At 49.2% G+C, this 19695-nt stretch overlaps 1 protein-coding gene across 1 annotated transcript in view; it reads left to right on the forward strand.

Annotated features, from left to right (window-relative positions):
* THSD4 (thrombospondin type 1 domain containing 4) overlaps window positions 1-19695 on the forward strand; it is a 572226-nt gene that overhangs the window by 88395 nt on the left and 464136 nt on the right. The window contains exon 4 of the mRNA XM_025884296.2: window positions 6855-7222. Within this exon, the coding sequence (XP_025740081.2) occupies window positions 6855-7222 (368 nt within the window). The remainder of the gene's footprint in view (window positions 1-6854; window positions 7223-19695) is intronic.

Here is a 19695-nt window from a genome sequence, read left to right on the forward strand (position 1 = left end):
ACCCGAGGCTTCCGCCAAGTCTGGACCACTCTGGTCAAACCAAGTGCTGCTTTTTCTCCTCCAAATCCCGTGCCAAAGGTAGACCCAGCTTACTTCACATTACCTTGGTTACCACACTTGACATTATAATGTTTGTAATCGTTTACTGGAACCAGCCTGGGAAGCAGGTGGGCATTGAGACATGCCAGAGAGCAAAAGAAATGGTCTCAGAGCATAAGCAGTGGGGTCAGGATGAAGGACTCCAAACCATTTGTCGTCTCTTGGCCCCTTCACTGGATATTCAAATTTCAGGGAGGGAGCATTCGATTGGCCCACGTTGCTTACCTTGGCTTCCGCTGGCAGGGCCCCTGAATGCATTCCCACCACACTTCATCCAGTGTGGAGGGGTGATTTCCTAAAGGACCCAGGGAAAGGGGAATGACTGCCAGGCTACCCTACACACACGTATTACTGTTGATATACATTTACACAAAAATCCCTGCCTACCATTAACTTCCGTACAACTGATCCCAAATTGTTGTTAGTATAGCGTCGGGCTCCAAACCCAAAGTCTTGGGGGATTTCAATTCTCCCTCTGGTTCTGCTACCACCTCTTCTTATGCATGGCCCAAGCTGAGTTAAATAGGAATGTAACTGCCCCGATTCTCTCACTTCCCTGAATGCCTTCCCTTTTTTCTGCTCCCTGGCTCATGCCCCGGTATTGACTGGTTAGAGAAGCACCATAATATCAAATAGTTGCTTTTAAATGACGAAGGGGATATTAAAGGTCTGGAGGATTTTATCCAAAATGCACCTTTCTTCCTTGAGCCCTGCCTCACTCCAGGCAGGACATGTCATAATCTCTGGGGAAGGGGCATGGCATGCCATGCGTAGTCTGAGAAACTTCTAATTCTGTTGTCTCACCCCTACACCCACCCTGCCCCATCCTTCAGAACCTCCAGTGGAATGGAGCAAGCCCCGGTTAGGTTTGAAGGTTGGATCTGCTTCTTACACATTATAAAACTTTCGACTGGTGCTATAAATTCTTCCGGAGAAGGGATGAATGGAGGTCTCTCTTACCCCCGCAGGGTGACTGGGAGTGTCCTAGATGCTTTACTTACTGCATTTCATATACCAAACAACATTGTCAGATTTGCATTACTTTGTCCCTTGTATGTATTTTCAAAGCCCGTGTTTCATCCACTGGGGCGCTCTGTACCTCAATTACCATATCTGCAAAATGGAAATAAAAATCCTTGAAATACATCTTGTGAGTATCAGAGTGGAGCTTGTGTTAAAGCAGTTCAGGCAGATAAAGGATATCTTGCTCTTCCTGATCACCTCTTCTTTCTATAAGCCTCCAGTATATCTGTCCCCTTCCTTCACTGGCAGATCTTCTCTCTTTCATACAAGGCTGAGACCATCCAATATGGACTGCACCACCCACTCCTTTCCGTACAACAGAATGTGGCTTTCTTTCCAGAATATAAAATGTCAGCAGTTGTTTATATTTCAACCTAATGTTTAAAGAGAGAGATCTGTAAATAGGTTTATTCTTTACATACTTTTCTACTTCTTGGTATTTTCTTTTTCACTAATTAATATGTTCTGGAGAGCTGTCACTTTAACACATATAAATCTACCTCATTCTAACAGGTAAATTGTATTCCATTGTTTGGACGGATCAGATTTCATTTAACAGATTTCGTTTAACAGATTTCATTTACACAGATCTTTATGTGGTTTCCAGATTTTTTGGTTTTGCTCTTTACAACAAATGATGCAACAGAAGTCATTCTATGTGCAACTTTACGTACCAGTTTTGAGTATTTCTATAGGGTGAACTATTAGAAGCAGAGCCACTGGGCTAAAGCGTATGTGCATTTAAAATCGGGATAGGTATTGCAAAGTGCCCTCCAAAGCTGTTGCCCCGATTTAGACTCCCACCAGCAGTGAATGTTCTTCCCGCATCAGTATCATCAAACTTTATATTCTTTGCCAATCTAATGAGCGTGAAATGGAATTCTGTTGTGTTATTTTGCGTTTGTTTGATTATAGGTGATGTTCAACAGTTTTCATATGTTACATTTATTTTCCTGTTGTATTGGTCAGCCCGGGTTGCTATGACAAAATACCACTGACCAGGGGGCTTAAATACCAGGCATTTCTTTGTCACAGTTCTAGAGGCTGAGAAATCCAGGATCAAGATTTGGTAGCCCACGAAGTCTCTCTTTCAGGCTTGCAGGCTTGCGGACACTATGTCCTCGTGTGGTGGAGAGAGAGAGAGAGATTCCTGATCTTTCTTCCTCTTCTCATAAGGACATGAATCCTATCATGGGGTCTCACCCACATGACATCATCTAAACCCAAGGAACTCCCGAGGCCCACCCCCCTCCAAATACCATCACATTGGGGGGCAGGGCTTCACCATTTGAATTTTGAGAGGGACACAAACATTCAGTCTGTGATGACCATAAACTACCCGTTCATGCCCTTTGTCCCTATTTCCATCAGGTTTTTGGACTGATTGGTTAGAAATCTTTGTAAGTGAGGAAAAACAGCAGTTTAGGGTGCATTTTAGAAGTGCCTCAGGTTTTCTGCTTCAGTTTAAAAAAAAAGATTTTATTTATTTAACAGAGAGAGCATAAGCAGGGGGAGCGGCAGGTAGAGGGAGAGGAAGAAGCAGGCTCCCCCCTAAACAGAGAGTTCAACATGGGGATCAATCCCAGAACCCTGGGATCATGACCCGAGCTGAAGGCAGACACTTAACCATCTGAGCCACCCAGACATCTCTCTCTGCTTCAGTCTTAACATGACATGTGTGTACTGGGGAAGGAGCAATGTGCTGGCAGGTTACAAGGCTTTAAGGTTCTATTCTTTCTCTGGTTTTGTCCAATCATGATTTAGTCCTTGGTTTTGATGCTTGTCACTAACAGGTCCTGTTAGTTAATCATGATTTGGGGAATATTGTATCTCAGGACACTTGAAAGTTTTCCCATCCTGCCTCCCAGAAAACTCCTTGACTGTCAGAAAACAAGGAGGAAGGTGGTCACCAGGAGGGCTGGAGAGGAGCAGGCTGAGGCTGGGGGTCTGATGCAGCTGGGAGAGCCATATCCAAAGCTCCCCTCCCTTTATTTTTTCTTCCTTTTTTTCTCTTTCTTTGCACTTCCCCTCCCTCCCTTCCTTCCTTTCCCCCCCCCCACCCCCCGTGTCTTTTTTCTTTGTTTCTGGCTGTGTACTATAAAAATACAATTTTGGAGCATGTGGTTGGATTCCTACCATGGGGACTGAGATGGAATTTCAAGTCACTCACCATAATTCAACTATAAATTAGAGAATTCTTATGAATAGAATAGGATGGAATGTGGTTTCATGTTTTCTTCCCCCAGGGACCCTGCCCAATTTGGCAATGGGAAGCTAAATTAAGGGTGGGATTAGTTCTAGGAAGTGGAGTTTTAGTGTAGCTGCATGTCTCATGCAAATGTTAGCCACAGTGCCTTCCCTCTCTATATTCATGAGAAATCCGGAGGGCCAGGGTACCTGAAATCCCCAGATGTGCCAGACACGTACTACTGCCTTTGTTTGTTTACTTATCCTTCTAGAACTATCAAAGGGGATTAATTTCGACTCATTTTACCCTTCGATTTTCCACCAAAAGCAGGCAGGGAGGCAACATGCCACAGGGGAAAAGAAAAAAGAACCCAGGAATAGGAATGAGCAGGCTTCAGGGTCAGCCCTGCCTGTGCCCCTTACCAGCCTGTGCCTGGGCAGTCATGCAGCCTCTGGAGGCCCCAGTTCTTCTCCGGAGAAGGGACAAAATGACACCAACCTCTCAGGGTGGCTGAGGCACCCTGTAAAGCATACCATGGAGCTAATGGTGCCTATGCCAGATAGCGGTCCCTATATGAGGCGTCTGCACAATTCCAGACTCAGAGAAGGTGCTCAGCAGATGCCTGTCCACTTTTCTTCCTTGTCCTGAAAGTCCTAAGCACTGCATTAGCGTCCTTGGGCTGTTGTCACAAATTACCACAAACTCGATGGCTTAAAACAACGGAAATTTCTTCCTCACAGTCCTGGAGGCTGGAAGTTCAATATCAAGGTGTTGCTAGGGCCATACTCCTTCCAGTTACTAGGGGGACATCCTCCTGGCTTCTTCCAGCTCGTGGTGGCTCCCTGTGTTGCGGCTCATGGCTGTTATCTCTCCGGTCGGCCTCGGTGGTCACACGGCCCTTTGCTCTCTGTATTTTCTCTTCTGTGTCTTATAAGGACACCTGTCATTGGGTTTAGGGCCCGCTTGGAAAATCCGGGATGTTCTCATCTCAAGATCCTTAATGACACAGAGAATGACCCTTTTTCCAAACGAGGTCATATTCACAAGTTCTGCAGATTAGGGCACGGGACATATCTTTTTGGGAGGGCCACCATTCAACTCACTATACACACTTTAGGGATTGCTTTCTAGATCAAGACTGTGGCCTGATGAAGCACATTTTTTTGCAGTCACCTCAGCGAATCCATGAGCCGTCTGATATTTAAAAATCAGGACATGTAAGAGAGGGGAAGAAGGAACAAAAGCTTGTTTTTGTTTTGTTTTGTTTGTATTTATAAACAGGCAAAAAGTCTTCTTTCCCGGATCCCCCATTTAGTAGTGATGCGTTGAATGTGCTCACCGTTCACACGCCCACCCACCCTGCGACTGCTCACATACCGGTGTTAGGGAATCACAGTCCTCCTGTCACAGAGCCTTCTCTCTTGCCCTTGCTCTGACCCCATCTCCCGCTGGCTCCAGCCCACGGTACCTCCAGCCTTTGGCCTTGGCTCTCTGAACATGGCTCCCAAAGGCTGGCTGTCTGACATCCAGCTCTGGGCTTAACCCTCTGGTTAGATGCTCATTTGCTCCCTGGGTTCCCTCAGCTCTGTCTCGTCCTGCCTTAGTTGCTCCCTGAACCTTCAGGAACTCCAGCTACAGAGGTCATCCACAGACCACTCCGCACTGGAATGTAGTCAAAGGCAAATGGCCTCAATTAAACAAGCCCCATGGCTTCAGGGGGACTGACTGCCTGGGGGCAAGGACTCTAACCAAGGCCTGAGCCCTCCCTTGTAGTGACTACAGTCCCTGCTACAGCGGGGATCACCGCTTCCTGAGCACTTACCTCAGGCGCATCAGGTGGGTTTCCTCATCACGTCCTTACATCTCCCCTCCGAGGTAATCTTAGCTCCACCTCTCATCTCCATGTGGTGTGAAGGCGCTCTGCCTTCTTGGATTTGTTCCACACAAAGGGGAGGACGACCCCTGGACCGTCTCATGGCTCAGTGGTACTGTGGAGACAGAGGACTCCACCTTGAAAAGTCTTTGAGCTTTGAGCTTTGGGCCAAAAAATGCTGTCAGAAACCAAGATCTAAAGAGAAAAAAAAAAAAAAGGCCAAGTTAATCATGGCTTTTTGTACCTCAGATGGAAGGGTGAGGCTCTCTGAAAAACTCACGTTCCAAGGAAAGTCATAGTGTTGGTCAGTGTCCCACAGGTAAGAAGGACATTCCAGGCGAAGGATCCAGAAACACAAGGGCAGCTGTCTGCTGCGGGAGAGCCGGGAGTGCTGGAGCTGTGGGACTGGGAGTTGGGGAGACTTGACTCTAAGCCCAGCTGCAGCAGCATGACTGGGGCAGGTCACACGGCTCTGAGCCTCAGTTGGCAAAGCTCACCTCTGAGAGGTGAGCCTAGTAGACACCAGGGCCACGGTGAAGCCCATGGTGAAGCCCGGAGATTACACCTGTTACCTGGTACTGAATGCACACCGGACTATCATAGCTATTACTGGGACTCCTCCTCTGAGGCCTTCTTGATCTCTCTCCCCTTCCCACCTCACCCAACCCTGGGCAGCCAGTCCCCCGGGGAGGCTCCCCAGTCTTGTGCTAGCTGCATAGAGCTCTTCTGCTGGGTCCAGGCCATTTGTGTGGATCTGGGATGCTTTTCTCCTGGTCCTCAGGGCCTAGCTCCACGCAGGGGGATAGCTGGTGCTCAGAGCGTGTCCGCATAATGAAGGGACACTGTGTCCCCACACTGAGCACCACGTCTGGCATAGCTATTCTCTGTAAAATGATTGGTGAAGTGAACAGGAGTTTAGAATCACCCTCCAGGTTAGAACTTTAAAACTTTCTGACATGTCTCACTTCTTCTGATTTACCATGGGAGCAGGAAAATCATTATGGTTACTAACAAATATTTGGTGCCAGGCTCCCTGCTCTGCACATGGGTGACCCGAGTTAAATTCCTTATGTCCCCGTGAGGTAGGTACCATCCTTCCTTAGAACACAGCTCCGCTCAGAGAGATTCAGAAACTTCCTAGTCACACGGGTAAGAAGTGGTGGCAGGGAGGCGACCTGAGGGCAGGGCCTCTAAACTGCAGAGTCCCGTCGTCTTTACTGCATGGAGACTGGGCCACGGGGCCTCCCCAGCAGCTTAAAAGGAAGTCCAGTCCCTCTGGCCTGCACCCCAGGACCAAAGTTGGAGGTTAAGGGGGACTCCCGAGGGGTAAGCCTCAGTAAGAGCTCAGGGCACCACACTGAGCTCTCCAAGGCCATGACAGCGGAAGCGAGGACCGAATTAGGACGTTTGTGAGCCTTAGGCTCTTAGGCTTTTCTTATCTTTGTGTGGCCCTTCCCCCGTTAAAAAAGTTAAAGTTCTATTTTATGAGTGCGTTGGTATAAAGACGAATATCACCCAGGCTGGATTATATTCATTTCGTTCTTCTGATTTTTAAAAACCGGCCCAGTGCCTACTAGTGTCTAACGGATGGGGCTTTCGGGTTATCCAGAGCCTCTGCGGGTGAAGCAGGAGCGGGTGTTCGGGTCCCCTAACCGGCCTCTGTCTCTGCAGGTCCCGCAGCGGATGGCGGCGGCCCAGGGCGTCCCCGAGGACGGCGGCGGCGGCGCCCCGGGCGTGTGGGGCGCCTGGGGGCCCTGGTCCGCCTGCTCGCGTAGCTGCAGCGGCGGCGTGATGGAGCAGACGCGGCCCTGCCTGCCCGGCTCGTACCGCGCGCGCGGGGCCCTGCGGCCCGGAGCGCCCCCGCGCGCCTTCGCGGGCCACGTGGTGTCCGCAGTGCGCACGTCGGTGCCGCTGCACCGGAGCCGCGACCGCGAGGAGCCGCGCGCCCCCGCCGGCCCCGACGCCAGCCGCCAGGGCCCGGGGCAGCGGGGCAGCCGGCACCCGCAGGCGCGGGGCCGCGACCCCACGGCGGAGAGCAGGTACGCGCGCGCGCCCTCCCCCGCCCCCGCCCCCGCCCTCGCCCCCGCCCTCGCCCTCGCCCTCGCCCTCGCCCTCGCCCTCGCCCTCGCCCTCCCCGACGTGCCGTGGGCGGCTCTGCGCCCCTGCGGGCGCGGTGAATGCGTGGCTTCTGCCGGCTGGGGAGGAATTCTTGGCTCTGCGTATTTCCTTTCATCTTTTGATTTATTTTGCAGCCCTTTAAAGCGTTGAGGCCACTCCCACCCCACTCTGTGGTTCTGAATAGTCTTCAAAGTGAAGCTAATTCTGAGAAGGCCTTTCCGCATCAACCTTAGGGAGGCCCCATGGAGGGGTGAAAGAAGGCGGGCCCTGGGGAGCCCGCCGGAGCCAGTGCGCGCTGGGAGCAGGGGGCAAGGGAGGTCCGTGGCCGCCGGCCGGGTGGATGTGACGAGTTTCGAATCCTTGGACAAATTGAACGTCTGGAGTCACACGTGCTCCCAGTTGGTTTCAGGAATCTATGCACTTTTCTAGAAAGTTTCTCCAGAGAATTTTGAGTGAATACGCTGCTGTGAGGCTATGTCTAATTAAGGACCTAGACTTTTTTTAGAGTCTGCGTCGAGTCTGTTGGCATGGTAGCATTAAAACGGTTGTGTAGCTCGAGAACGCCTCCCATGGCTAGGCCCGCACCAATATGCCCAACTGGGCGGTTACCCATGGGAAAGGTAGCAAGGTCAGTGAATTAATCAGCCAATATTTACAGGTGACTCAGCATTCATTCACAAGTATTTGTTGAGTGCTCCTAGGTCCACGATAGATTCCGAGAGCTTATTAATACAAAAGCAGCAACAACAATAAACGAACATTTACCGAGAGAACGGGAAGTGTGAGATACGCTCCCTGTGCTTCAGAAATGTATACTTTAGTCATCAAGCCAAGTTAGTGTCCATCCCGGGCAGGGCGGGTGGGATGAGCTGTCAGGTGGGCTGCCCAGCCCCTCCTGTCACTTGCAGTTCAGACATGAGCCTCGATGACCACCCTTTCCCCCTGTGGCTAGATGCTTCAGGAGGGTCCCTGTCAGCCTAGTGCAGTAGGCTATCAGTGCCAGCCACCCGGAGGTGTAGAGGAAATGCAACCCAGCCACCCTCCCCAGCCACATGTTCTTGACATGGTCAGTAGGGTTTAGAGAGGACCATTTCACAGGGAAGGTGCATTAGCCGAATTCTGAAGGATAAATCGAATTTGGGTGGATAGAAGAAGGGAAGAGCTGTGAGTTCTGAGGCCTGGCAGGGCCTGGCAGGGGGAGGGAAAAGAGACATCCGCTAGGAGGGTGCTTCCTTCCTTTTATCCGGCCACAACCCCATAAGAGGATAGCTCTCCATTCCCTTACCTGAAATCCTTATGGCCAATGCATTTCAGAATCCAGAACTTCTCAGATTTTTTAAAGGTAATTCAGGGCATATTTCACATATTAATGGCATTTCTTCTGTGGTATGGGGCAGCGTCCCATAATTGACTGCCTTATTGCTTCTGCAGTGAAACTTTTGAAAGTTCGTATTAAGTAGGATAACAAAAGATCCCAATAGTCTTGTGTCCCTTAAGCTCAGGTGTGCCGCCCGGGGAATTTTGATACCAAACCAACAAAAACGAGAAAAGGAAAGACAAAAGCTTCATTTTCAAAACTCTTGGTTTGAGATTTGCAGGTTTATAATAGTTCAGATCTGTTGAATGCCTCTTCTATACCAGGCACTGTTCTTGTCTCTTGACACTGACAGCTCTATGAAATAGTGCTAATATCATCCTCATTTTAGAGGTGAGGAAAAGGAGGCCCAAGAAGTGGAGAAACTTGCCCAGAGCAACACAGCCAGTGTGTAAAGAGCTGGGATTCAAACCTAGGCAGTCATGGTGCTAAGGACCCAATCAAGTAGCAGTTACACACGAGGAATCTGAGGACCTACGAGGTGAAAGGGCTTCCAGAGCCCCAGAGCCGTGGAAAAGCTAAGAGTTGAAGGTGCTCTGGCTCCCAGATCCCTGGAGTGCTCAGAGCCTTCTCTTAGAGCTGCTGTGGTTGAGAATCTAGAAGAGCTGCCCAGGGAACAGGCCCTAGTTGGCTGCAGGCCTGTAACTGCAGGCATTCTGGCCCATGTGTTTTGGCAGCAGGAAATTTTTTTCTCCTAACGTATTGACAGGGGGCCAGTTACTGTTTACTATGAAGTTCCTACAAGTTTTTATCATGCTCTTGTAATTTGACAGTTTCAGATGGAACAATCCAAATATTAGGCTGGGAGGCCTGCGCTGCCGACAACTGTCACGCTCTTCCCGGCTGACGAAAATCACATTTGCTTATATTTATCAGTCATTAGGAACTTGCATAGTATATGTGACCCCAGAAGAAATGTCAGTGTGTTTGCTGGATGGCTGTCTGCCTCACTTTCTGCTTCAGGTTTGAGGTTTGAGGCAAAGGCTGTTAAGGCTTAGATGTTTAAGAAACTGTTAGGCTGTTACGCTAGGCAACCGAAAACTTAATTGGAGCCAGATAACAAATAAAACAGAACTATTCAACCTTCCAGCAAATATTTATTAAGTATTTACTATGTTGTAAGGTCCTGGGACAGACACAAAGGTGAATAAAAGCCAGGTTGGGGGCTGAAAGCTCTTACTGACAGGCTAGACCAGCTGTTTGCAAACTCACTTTTTTTCTTTTAGCATAAGAGGCCTTTCTGTAAAATCAGTGTCAGATTGGGGCTCAGTTTGTCACAGAGGGCATGCAAATGTTTGACCAGTGATTTTCAACCTTGGCCGACCGACCGTTGGAATCTTCTGTCCACCTTTGAGAAATCTCAACACGCCGGTCGTATCCCAGACCAACATCTGAATGTCTAGGGGTTGCAGTCCAGCCGAGGTTGGGAACCACAGGTTTGGAAGTATCTCTTTGGAACCTTAGAGTTCTATGGGAAAAAAACTTGGAAATTGAATATTGTCTAGCCAAATTTTCCAGGCTCGGAGAGCACATGCCAGAATCACTTGCAGTGGGCTGGGGAGATTTGTTCAAAGTGGCGCTGCCCTGGCCCCACCATCTCCCCTGCCTAATGGGGATTCTGTTTTGTAGGTTTGGGGTGTGCCCTAGGTAGCTTCATATTAGGTGATTCTGACATACTCCAGAATTGGAGAAACCACTGATCTAGAAGGTTAGAAAAGGCACGTGTGTAAATGCCTTCCCTAAAAGACAGTGTGATGAAATAGTAACAGTAATGATGCTGGCTATCATTTTGGATCATGGCTTATGTGCAGGCACTACATCAAATGCATTGTAACACTCACAGTTCATACAACCCGGTAAGGCAGGTGCATATATTCACATTTTATAGATGAGGAAACCGAGGCTGGGAGGAATGGAGTGACTTGCTCAAAATTGCAAAAAGTGATGCCGCTCACTTTCAGCAGGTGTGGTCAGAGAAGCTGCTGCCCACGTCTTGAAAGGTGGACGGGATTTGGGAGTCAAGGCTTAAAATGAACTGCATCTCTTCCTTGCAGGGTTCAGCTCTCATAGCAAGGGAAATCTTTGCAGCAGGGAGGTTCAAAAAGTTTGGCAAATGCAGTCCCTGGCCTTGGGGGCCTGACACTGTGATGGTGGATGAGTGGCGTTACCCACAAAATGCTGCACATGCTGGAAAGCTGTAGAGATAGGGCTGGGGTTTGGAACATGGGGAATCCTTGAGGGTTGGAGCAGTCAGGGCGGACCGCACAGAGCAGGTAGGATTTGAACCCAACCTTGAAAAATAAGTAAAATGCACTTAGCTGGAATATATTTAGGAATTTCTTGAGTCTACTTTCTTCCATATCAGAGCTTTGTGTCATTAAAACATACACATACACACTGCAAATCACACTCTAAAAAGCCTTAGAAATCATGTCAGTATTGGGGCGCCTGGGTGGCTCAGTTGGTTAAGTGCCCGACTCTTGGTTTTGGCTCAGGTCATGATCTCAGGGTCGTGAGATCGTCTGCTTGAGATTCTTTCACCTTCCATCTCCCTCCCTCTCTGCTCCTCCCCCCACTCATGTTCTCTCTCTCTCTCTCTCAAACACAATTTTTAAAAAAGATTTTATTTATTTATTTGAGAGAGAGTGGACGGGTGAGAGAGAGAAAGCAGGAGTGGGGGGTAGGGGCTGAGGGAGAGGGAGAAGCAGGCTCCCCACTGAGCAGGGATCCCGACTTGGGGCTCCATCCCAGGACCCCAGGATCATGACCTGAGCCCAAGCCAGATGCTTAACTGACTGAGCCACCCAGGTGCCCCAATAAATAAAATCTTGAAAAAAAGAAATCATGTCCATATTTATTAGTGGTTCCCCAAGGATCTGAGCTTACTAGTTAATTTTTCTGAGCCTCAGGGGCTTCATCTTTCAAATGCAAGTAATAACAATGCCCAGCACATGGGATTGTTGAGTGATTAAAAGAAATGATGTGATCACATTTCCTGGCCTGTAGTAGGTGCTCAGGAAATTGTAGCTATACCTCCCTGTAGGGCTTTAAAGGCTGGGTGTTCATGTGTTAGAGTTCCAGTTAGAAGTCTGGTTCCTCAGCAAGGATCAGGTGGAGAGCTGGGGCCACAGAGGAAGACAGGGAGCCAGGAACTGAGGTCTAGTTCAGGAGGGTAGGACTCTGGGCAGCCCAGCCCGGGTGCAGCCAGGATCCCAGGGCCAGGGCACCCTGCCCTGTGCCCTGTTTTGGCATGACCTGCTTGGAAAAACAAAGGGTGGCCTCCCCCTGGGATTTAGTCAGAGCACTGGCACCTGCGGAGGCCCTGGACTGGGTGAGTTTAGCCTGCGGGTCTTGGCCAACAGGTTCCCCAAGGCCTCCCTCTCTCCATGCCCAAGGCCACGTCCTGGAGATGGCTGAAGGCGGGGTGCGGGGGAGAGGGTACTCGGTGAGCCCGGCCGTCTGTGCCACAGTGCAGCCACTCACCCTCCTCAGGAGGAGCCTTTCCCCCCGCCCCAGTTTCTGGAAATGGGTGCCTGCAGGCTGCAGGGAGCTGGAAGGATCCCCTGTGACTTCCATAGCACATAAACCAAATGGATTTTTTCTCATTCCCAACCTGTCTGGTGATGCCGAAATCCAGAGAGCGTCCTCCTGCCTAGAGTCCAAGTACACAACCGAACAGAAACCTGTTGTAAATGTCTATTGGCCAGTTTAAGTCAGCTTTCACAAAGACAGGATACAAGAATGGACCCCACTCCTGTCTGCGGACGATGTCGGGTAACTCTCCCCCCGCTCTTGCTGCCGGAGAGCCTGCTAATGGGTGTTCCTTCCCCACGGGCTTCCTTAGACTCGCCTACACTAGTCAGTGGTCCTCATCACTGCACATGGGAACTAGCTGGAATCTGGGGAATGGGGTGCTTGATGGCTTTAATGCCGAGATTTTTTTCAGGATAGGGAGCACTCCTTCCCTCCACCAGTGGGCATGGCCAAGTTGAGACCTTTAATCCAGTGGAGACAGTTGTAGGAGCCAGGGACCATGGAAGTCACTGTTTCCATTGGGTGTGTGACAGTCGGCACGTCGTCGCCCTCAGACGTCAGAATGGTTGTGGTGGGTGGGCTTCCCAGAACTTTCTGGAAGAGGTGGGGCTGGTTTCCCATTGGGAGGTAGTCCGGCTGGAGGGGGGAGCCCTCGCCCAGATGGCGCAGACCCACATCTCAGGAGCAGTTTGTGGCCAGGACTCAATGATTGCTTTTAGTTTTGTTTCTAGTATTTGGCTTCGGTCTCAGCAGGCATTTGTGTTCAGTCTCTTAGCTGGACCTTCAGGTGACAGGTGAGAGCAGGAGCCAGCACATCCGGAGAGGCCTGCATGACAGTGAAGAGTTTAGCTCTGGAGCCGGAAGGGCTGGTTTCTCTGCCCAGCCCCGCCGCTTCCCAGCGGTGTGTCCTGCCACATGGCTGCGCTCCCCCCCAGGGGGAGGGTCACACGCCTGCCTCGTGGGGCCGCTGTGAAGTGGGTAATTCATACAAAGTGCTTAAGCACAGGGCTGGGCCACTCATAAACCCTCAGGAGAGGCGGCAGAACCCCTTCCCCCTGCCAAGCATGTTAGCAGGCGTTGCATATATAACATTTTAGCACATTCTCATCTCAGCCCTGTGTGGTAGACTGGTATTGTTCCCACTGAGGGATGACAGACTCAAGGGTCAGAGAGAAAATGTCTAGATCAAGGTCAAATAGAAAGAAAGCAAGAGAGTCAGGGTTTAAACCCATCTGGGCTATGTTATGCTCCTCTCAGACTTGTACTTCTAGAAAGGCTTTTTCAAAATTAAGGGTAACACTCATTGGTTAAGCTAAATTTTATAAACTAATACCTCTCTGAGATGAGGGAAAATGGGATCTTTATCCAATATTTGCTCTAAAATTTTTAGTATACTTATAGCTTATATATAAAAACTTTAAGTATGCTAAAAATATATAGTATGCATATATATGTGCAATTACATATATATATAGTAATGTTGAGACTGTCTCCACCATGAACTTTGAAGTCTACACCGGAAGCCCAGGGGAAACACCAACTAGGGATAGTCAGCCGCTGGCCAGGCAAAACCTTAACATAAAGGTACTTGCTTTTAAAGGCTGCCTCTGGATCGCAGCCCTTCATTAGTAGAGATGACCTAGCATTACCTTTTTTTTTTCTTTTTAAAGATTTTATTTATTTGAGAGGGAGAGAGAGAGAGCACGAGCGGGAGCAGAGGGAGAGGGAGAAGCAGACTCCCCGTTGAGCAGGGAGCCTGATGTGGGGCTTGATCCCAGGACCCTGAGATCGTGACCTGAGTTGAAGGCAGACGCTTAACTGACTGAACTACCCAGGCATCCCCTACCTTTTTGTGTTTTGTTTTCATTTTAATTCGGTCAACATTCTTTGTATATTTGCTGTGAACCAGGCACTGTGCTAACACAGAGGGGATAGACCGGTGAGGGAGGTGTGGTTTCTGAGGACCTCCGTGTTTACTGAGGAAGTAGCCCAGGGATGACCCCCATGATGGAGTATGATGCGTGTTCCCCCTGTGGGGGAGCAGAGGGCTGTGGGGGCACAGAGATGCAGCTCATTCTTGAGGAATCAAGGTAATTTCATGGTGAAGGGTGATTTCCTTAAAGGATGGGCTTGCATTTCTCAGGTGGGAAGGAGCTGGGAAGTACTTACTTTATGGTTGGGGTATGGCAGTGGTTTGGTGACACCAGGGGAATGAGAACGTCTCCTTGTTCCCAAGAGGCTCGTGCTGGTGGGGTGGAGGAAGAAGTCAAGCAAACAGACATTTACAAGCCCAGGAATGAAAGGGACAGAGAGAGGACTGGAGGAGCCAGGGAAGGTTTCACAGAGGAAGTGATGACTGAGCTGAGCTATGAAGAAGGGTTTTAGCAGAGCCCGAGAGGGAGGAGGGCGTTCCCCCAAAAAGCGAACTGTAGGGATGGAGACCTGAAGGCATGTGTGAGCCTGTCACGTTCTGGAAGTCGTAAACAGTCTGATGGGGCTAGAGCCCAGGCTGTATATAAGGAAATGTCAGGGCGAGTCTGGGGAAGTCCAGAGGCTCCCTTCCAGGGAGGGCCTATCAAGCAGGACTAAGTGGATTGCATTAGAATGTCTTTGAGAAAGATAGGTCCTGTTAATACAGATGACCATCTCTTTTCCGTTTTAAAGCCTCCATTGTACAGTCAGCCTAAATCGCTCCTTCATGCCCTTGTGATTTTCAGAATGGCCAAGCCACCCTCCTACCCCATCTACATACGTCACAAGAAGCGAGGATTTACTGGCTTGAACAGCACAAACTTATTCTCATACAGTCTGGAAGCCAGAGGGCTAAAATCAAGGTGTCAGCAGGGCTTTGTTCCTTCTGCGGGCTTCAGGGGAGGATTCGTTTCCTTCCCTTTCCCTTTTCTAGAGTCTGCCTGCCTTCCTGGGCTCATGAGCCGTTCCTTCCATCGTTCCGCCTCTCATCAAATTCAGCCGCCTCTCCTTTTTGTAAGGACCTTTGTGATTACATCACACCCACTCCAGTAATCCAGGATTATCTCCTCATCCTGAGATCCTTAGTCACATCTGCAAAGTCCCTTTGCCACATAAGATAACATTCACAGGTTCCGGGGGTGGTGGGAACATGATCCAACCTACCATAAAGTATTTGCCTTTTGGAGGTCTTAATGATACCCTCGTCATAGGACAGTTTCTGGGTTAGCAGGACCACCGGCTGCTGCCCCACATCATGTCTGATAATTTCCATGGGAAATTTAGCAGTACTGTTTCCCAGAAAAAAAGAAGAAAATCCATGCTTTCCCCACCCCTCCCTTAAGTGTCCTTCTTTGGACATGCGGTATTAATCAAGGATAGTGACATTAATAAAATGAAAGGTAACGGACGCCCGAGGCAGCTGGTGTGGAATAAAGGGCTCTGTCGTCCAAATCCAGGGTCCAAGGTCCAGTTCCCGATTCTCATGAATGCTTTCATCTTTGGGTAGGTCGCCTCTCTGGGCCTTACTTTGCATGTCTGTGAAATGAAGGGATTCTATTCCATCTGTTAGGGTCTCCTGCTTGGTATTGGCACGTTCCTGAGGCCCAATTGCTGTTTTAAATGTTCCCACCACCACTCTGCCATGCAGAGTCATGGAAAGAGAAGAAGGTGGCTGGAAGACACAGCTCTCAGCCACGTTTCCAGACATGCTCGGAAATGCGATGGTTTTTCTTCTCTTTAGATGCATCAACACCACCACCCTTCAAATCCCTCTGCTGAGACTTCTGCCTCATAACATGACTTTTTCTTAAGAGTACCATCAACATGTCTGACCTCTTGGTGGTCTCCCCCTGGGGCTCAGCCCTTTTCTATTGAAAGCATTCACATTTCTTACCTCGGAGGGAGGAAGCCCCGGGCTGGGAGTCATTAGACCCCACTTCCTGTCTCCGCTCCATCATCTGCTAACTGGATGACCTTCGGGAATCACTTCATCTGATCTATAAAATGTGGATAATTATATGTCCTCTGTCTACCACACAGGCCCATTGAGAGGGTCAAATGAGGTAACAGCTCTACAAGTACTTTGAAAAACGTAAGACATGTTTTAAAACAATGTGGCTTGATTATTTTATTCTCACTGACCAGAGCATCTTTGGGTTTTAGAGCCTCATGTCTCCTTTTGTAATTTCTTGTATGTGTGTGCATATGCACGGGTATGTGTTTGTATGAATGTGTATACGTGTGTGCGTGCGCGTGCGCAGGTGTGTGTTTTTACTGGGAAGGTCCATTCATCTGGGGAAATCAGACAGACAAGGTCAGGCCTAGATCACAGGCTTTCCCCTACCCTTTCCCACCTCCCTGGGGAACTGTCCCTGGCTGTGGGTAGAAATCTTTTTTTTTTTTTTTCCAACTCCTTCTTTCCCACCCACTTTCTTGGAGGCTATTTGCATTTCATCATTAATAATGCTGGAGCAACATGTTCTTTCTGTCCTGAGGGCTCCTGGAGCTGAGTGGACCCCTTCATGATACTGGCTAGGAAAACTTGCTGTTAATTAAACTTCACAAAGCCACATGCCATTTTCCTGACCCTCAATCGTTACCTAGGGAGTCACGTTACATACGGGGCGGTGGGGTGGGGAGCAGAAACCACATGGCAAGGAGAAGGGAAATCTTTGGCCTTGTCTGTGTTTCTCCTTGGAAAGCCTCCCCGGTGATCCTGGGCAGTTAGCAGAGCAAGCGGGTACATCTGTCTGAAATGCACACTCTGCATTTTTGGTGCTCTTTATATCCTCCTGCAGGGAAAGTTTTGTTTCCTTACCTTCCGAAGCAGGATTTCCACTTAGTCCCTGAATTGTTTGACAAGAGGTTACCCGTTGATGCTAACCAGATAAACGGTGTTTTAATACACTTTGGTTTCTAAATCAGAAACCTCGGCCCTTTTCAGTGAGAGAGCTTCGTAGCAGAGCTGGGCCCACTGGTATGTACATTTCTGCCTGTAGGTTAGGAAAGATTGGAGCCAGATTTTAAGCTTGAGTTACTCTGATCTCAGACAAGGCTCCAAAGAGCCCTTGTTCATTTCTTGTGGCATTTCATTAAGTGTCAGAAGTATTTCATTAGTTATCAGAACAAAGATCACATTCGCCATAAGAATGCTGCGTTGAACTTCCTCCAAGTCATTCATAACGCCAGGTTCCAGAAGAAAGATACGGGCTATGGAAAAAAATCTAACTACAATATGTATGTCCCAGAAAGGGGATCTCAGCTTTGCATCTGGGACCCGTAGGGCTTCTCCTTGGACGCACGCCTGGTGGCAGACCGGGATGCCTTTGTGTGAGGATGGGGTTGGGGGACACAGCCTGAATGCCTGCGTTACTGTGGTCTCCTTCACAGATCCTCCCTGCACGTCGCTGATTCGGTCGTCGTGATGATGACCATTTTACGGCACCTACTATGTGCCACGCCATTTACATGCGTTATGTGGGCCTCAACCAGCCCCATTTCACAGTTTAGGACTCTGAGCTGAGGTAGAAAAATGCCTGGCATCGTGCTGCTGTAAGGGGCAGAGCGGGGTCTGAAGGCAGTGTTGCCCGACCTCCGTGTCCCCAGTCTTCCCACTGTCACTCTGAGCCCAGACTGTGGCGCCAGGTGATGTAGCTGTAGGTGAGAGGGTCTGGGGCACAGGTGCTGTGGCCTCTCTGTTGGTTCTCGTGGCAAAGTGCTAACCACTCCTTACGGGCTCCTTGAGTCGTCCCTTGCTTATCTATCCAGTGGCTCTTTCCTGGATGCATAGTTCTTTCGGCTCTCCTCTGTTAACCAGAACAGGAAGAGTCACAACCGATGTTTAGTGAGGGTGGACTGTCTGTCATGGGCTGAATAAAGGTACCAGGTCCTCATTCCCGGAGCCTGCAAATGCCAGCTTGTTTGGAAAAAGGGACTTTGCGGATGTGATTACATTAGGGATCTGGAGATGGGGAGATCTTGCTGGATGGTACAGGTGGGCCCTCAGTGCAACCATGAGTGTCCTTGTAAGACAGAGGCAGAGGGAGCTATGATACCCAGACACACAGAGGAGAAGGTGTTGGGAAGACAAAGACTTGAGGGTACTGTCCCTGAAGGTCGCTGTGTTGAGGCCGCAGAAGCCGGAAGTGGCAAGGAAGCAGGTTCTCCTGGAGAACCTCCTCAGGGAGCACAGCCCTGCCGACTTCCCATTGATATGGATTTCAAACTTCTGGCCTCCAGAACTAAGAGAGGATAAATTTCGGTTGTTTTAAGCCACCAAGTTTGTGGTGGTTTGTTCTGGCAGCCCTGGGAAACGAATACATGGTGTATAAGGCTTGGAGCTAAACCTCAAAGGGCCCTTATGATTAAAGTGTCTGTATTGTCCCTTTTTTGTATGAGTCGAACTCTGTACCTGGAGAGTTGAAGCAGGAGCCTTGGGGCCCAGAGCTCGTAGGTTACAGAGTAGGGATTCTAAGGAGAGTCTGCCTCCAAGTCTTTTCTTCACCACTGTGTTTTTCTCCCTTCCTGCCCCAACTCTTTTCTCGCGCCAGTGCCCCCTAGGTCAGGCCTGGGTCAAGATGAGAACTTGCCCTGGGCACCTGGGTGGCTCAGTCAGTTAAGTGTCTGCCTTTGGCTCAGGTCATGATCCTGGAGTATGGGATTGAGCCCCGCGTTGGGCTCCCTGCCACGTGGGGAGTCTGCTTCTCCCTCTGACCCTCCCCCCTCTTGTGCGCTCTCTCTCTCTCTCTCTCAAATAAATAAATAAAATCTAAAAAAAAAAAAAAAAAAGATTAGGGCCTGCCCCTAGAGCCTTCCCTTTCCTCTTTATGCTTCGACTTCCAGGTGCATGATATTATCTGTATTCCCTCCCAAATCTCTTTCCTACAGAAACATTGGTCCCCTGTGGGCCACGTGCACCCAGCAGCAGTGAGCTGAGATTTCCCTCTCCCTCTGAGATTAGAACGCAGGTCACTGTGGGCTAGTGCTGAAAATGTTTTCTTTCTGGATTTGGAGGGAAACAGTAATTTCTTCCCCCTGTTTTCCAGTAAATTCTCATTCCAAACAGTCCATCCCTGTAATCCTTTGTGAATGGCATTTGGTATTTATAAGCTGTGCTGTATTGCAGCTGTTTGAGATCCTGAAGAGCTTACCATTCATTCATTTGGTAACATTTGTTAATATTACAATAATATCCGTTCCTTCACGCAGACTTACAGCTCAGACAGGTTGTTTAATGTCTTGTGGACTCAGTTTCCTTGTGTATAAAATAGGAGTAATGACCCACTCTGCTGTTTGCAGGGGTGGTTGAGTGGGGTAACATGCATAAACCGTTTGGCGGGTGTTCCGTAAATCATTGCTATCTGAATACTGAATTTATTTAAATACATGATGCTCAGTATTTTGGGGGATGGAATAAAACTCTAGAACAAATCCCTCTTTCTTCCAGTTAACTGAGGGTGACAGACTTGCACCTAAATAACTTCCCCCTAATGCAAGGAAGAAAGTTATGCATCA

Source organism: Callorhinus ursinus, unplaced genomic scaffold (genome assembly GCF_003265705.2).
Source record: "Callorhinus ursinus isolate GAN/ISIS: 27379988/994484 unplaced genomic scaffold, GSC_fseal_2.0 scaffold25, whole genome shotgun sequence".
In the NCBI taxonomy this organism is placed as follows: domain Eukaryota; kingdom Metazoa; phylum Chordata; class Mammalia; order Carnivora; family Otariidae; genus Callorhinus; species Callorhinus ursinus.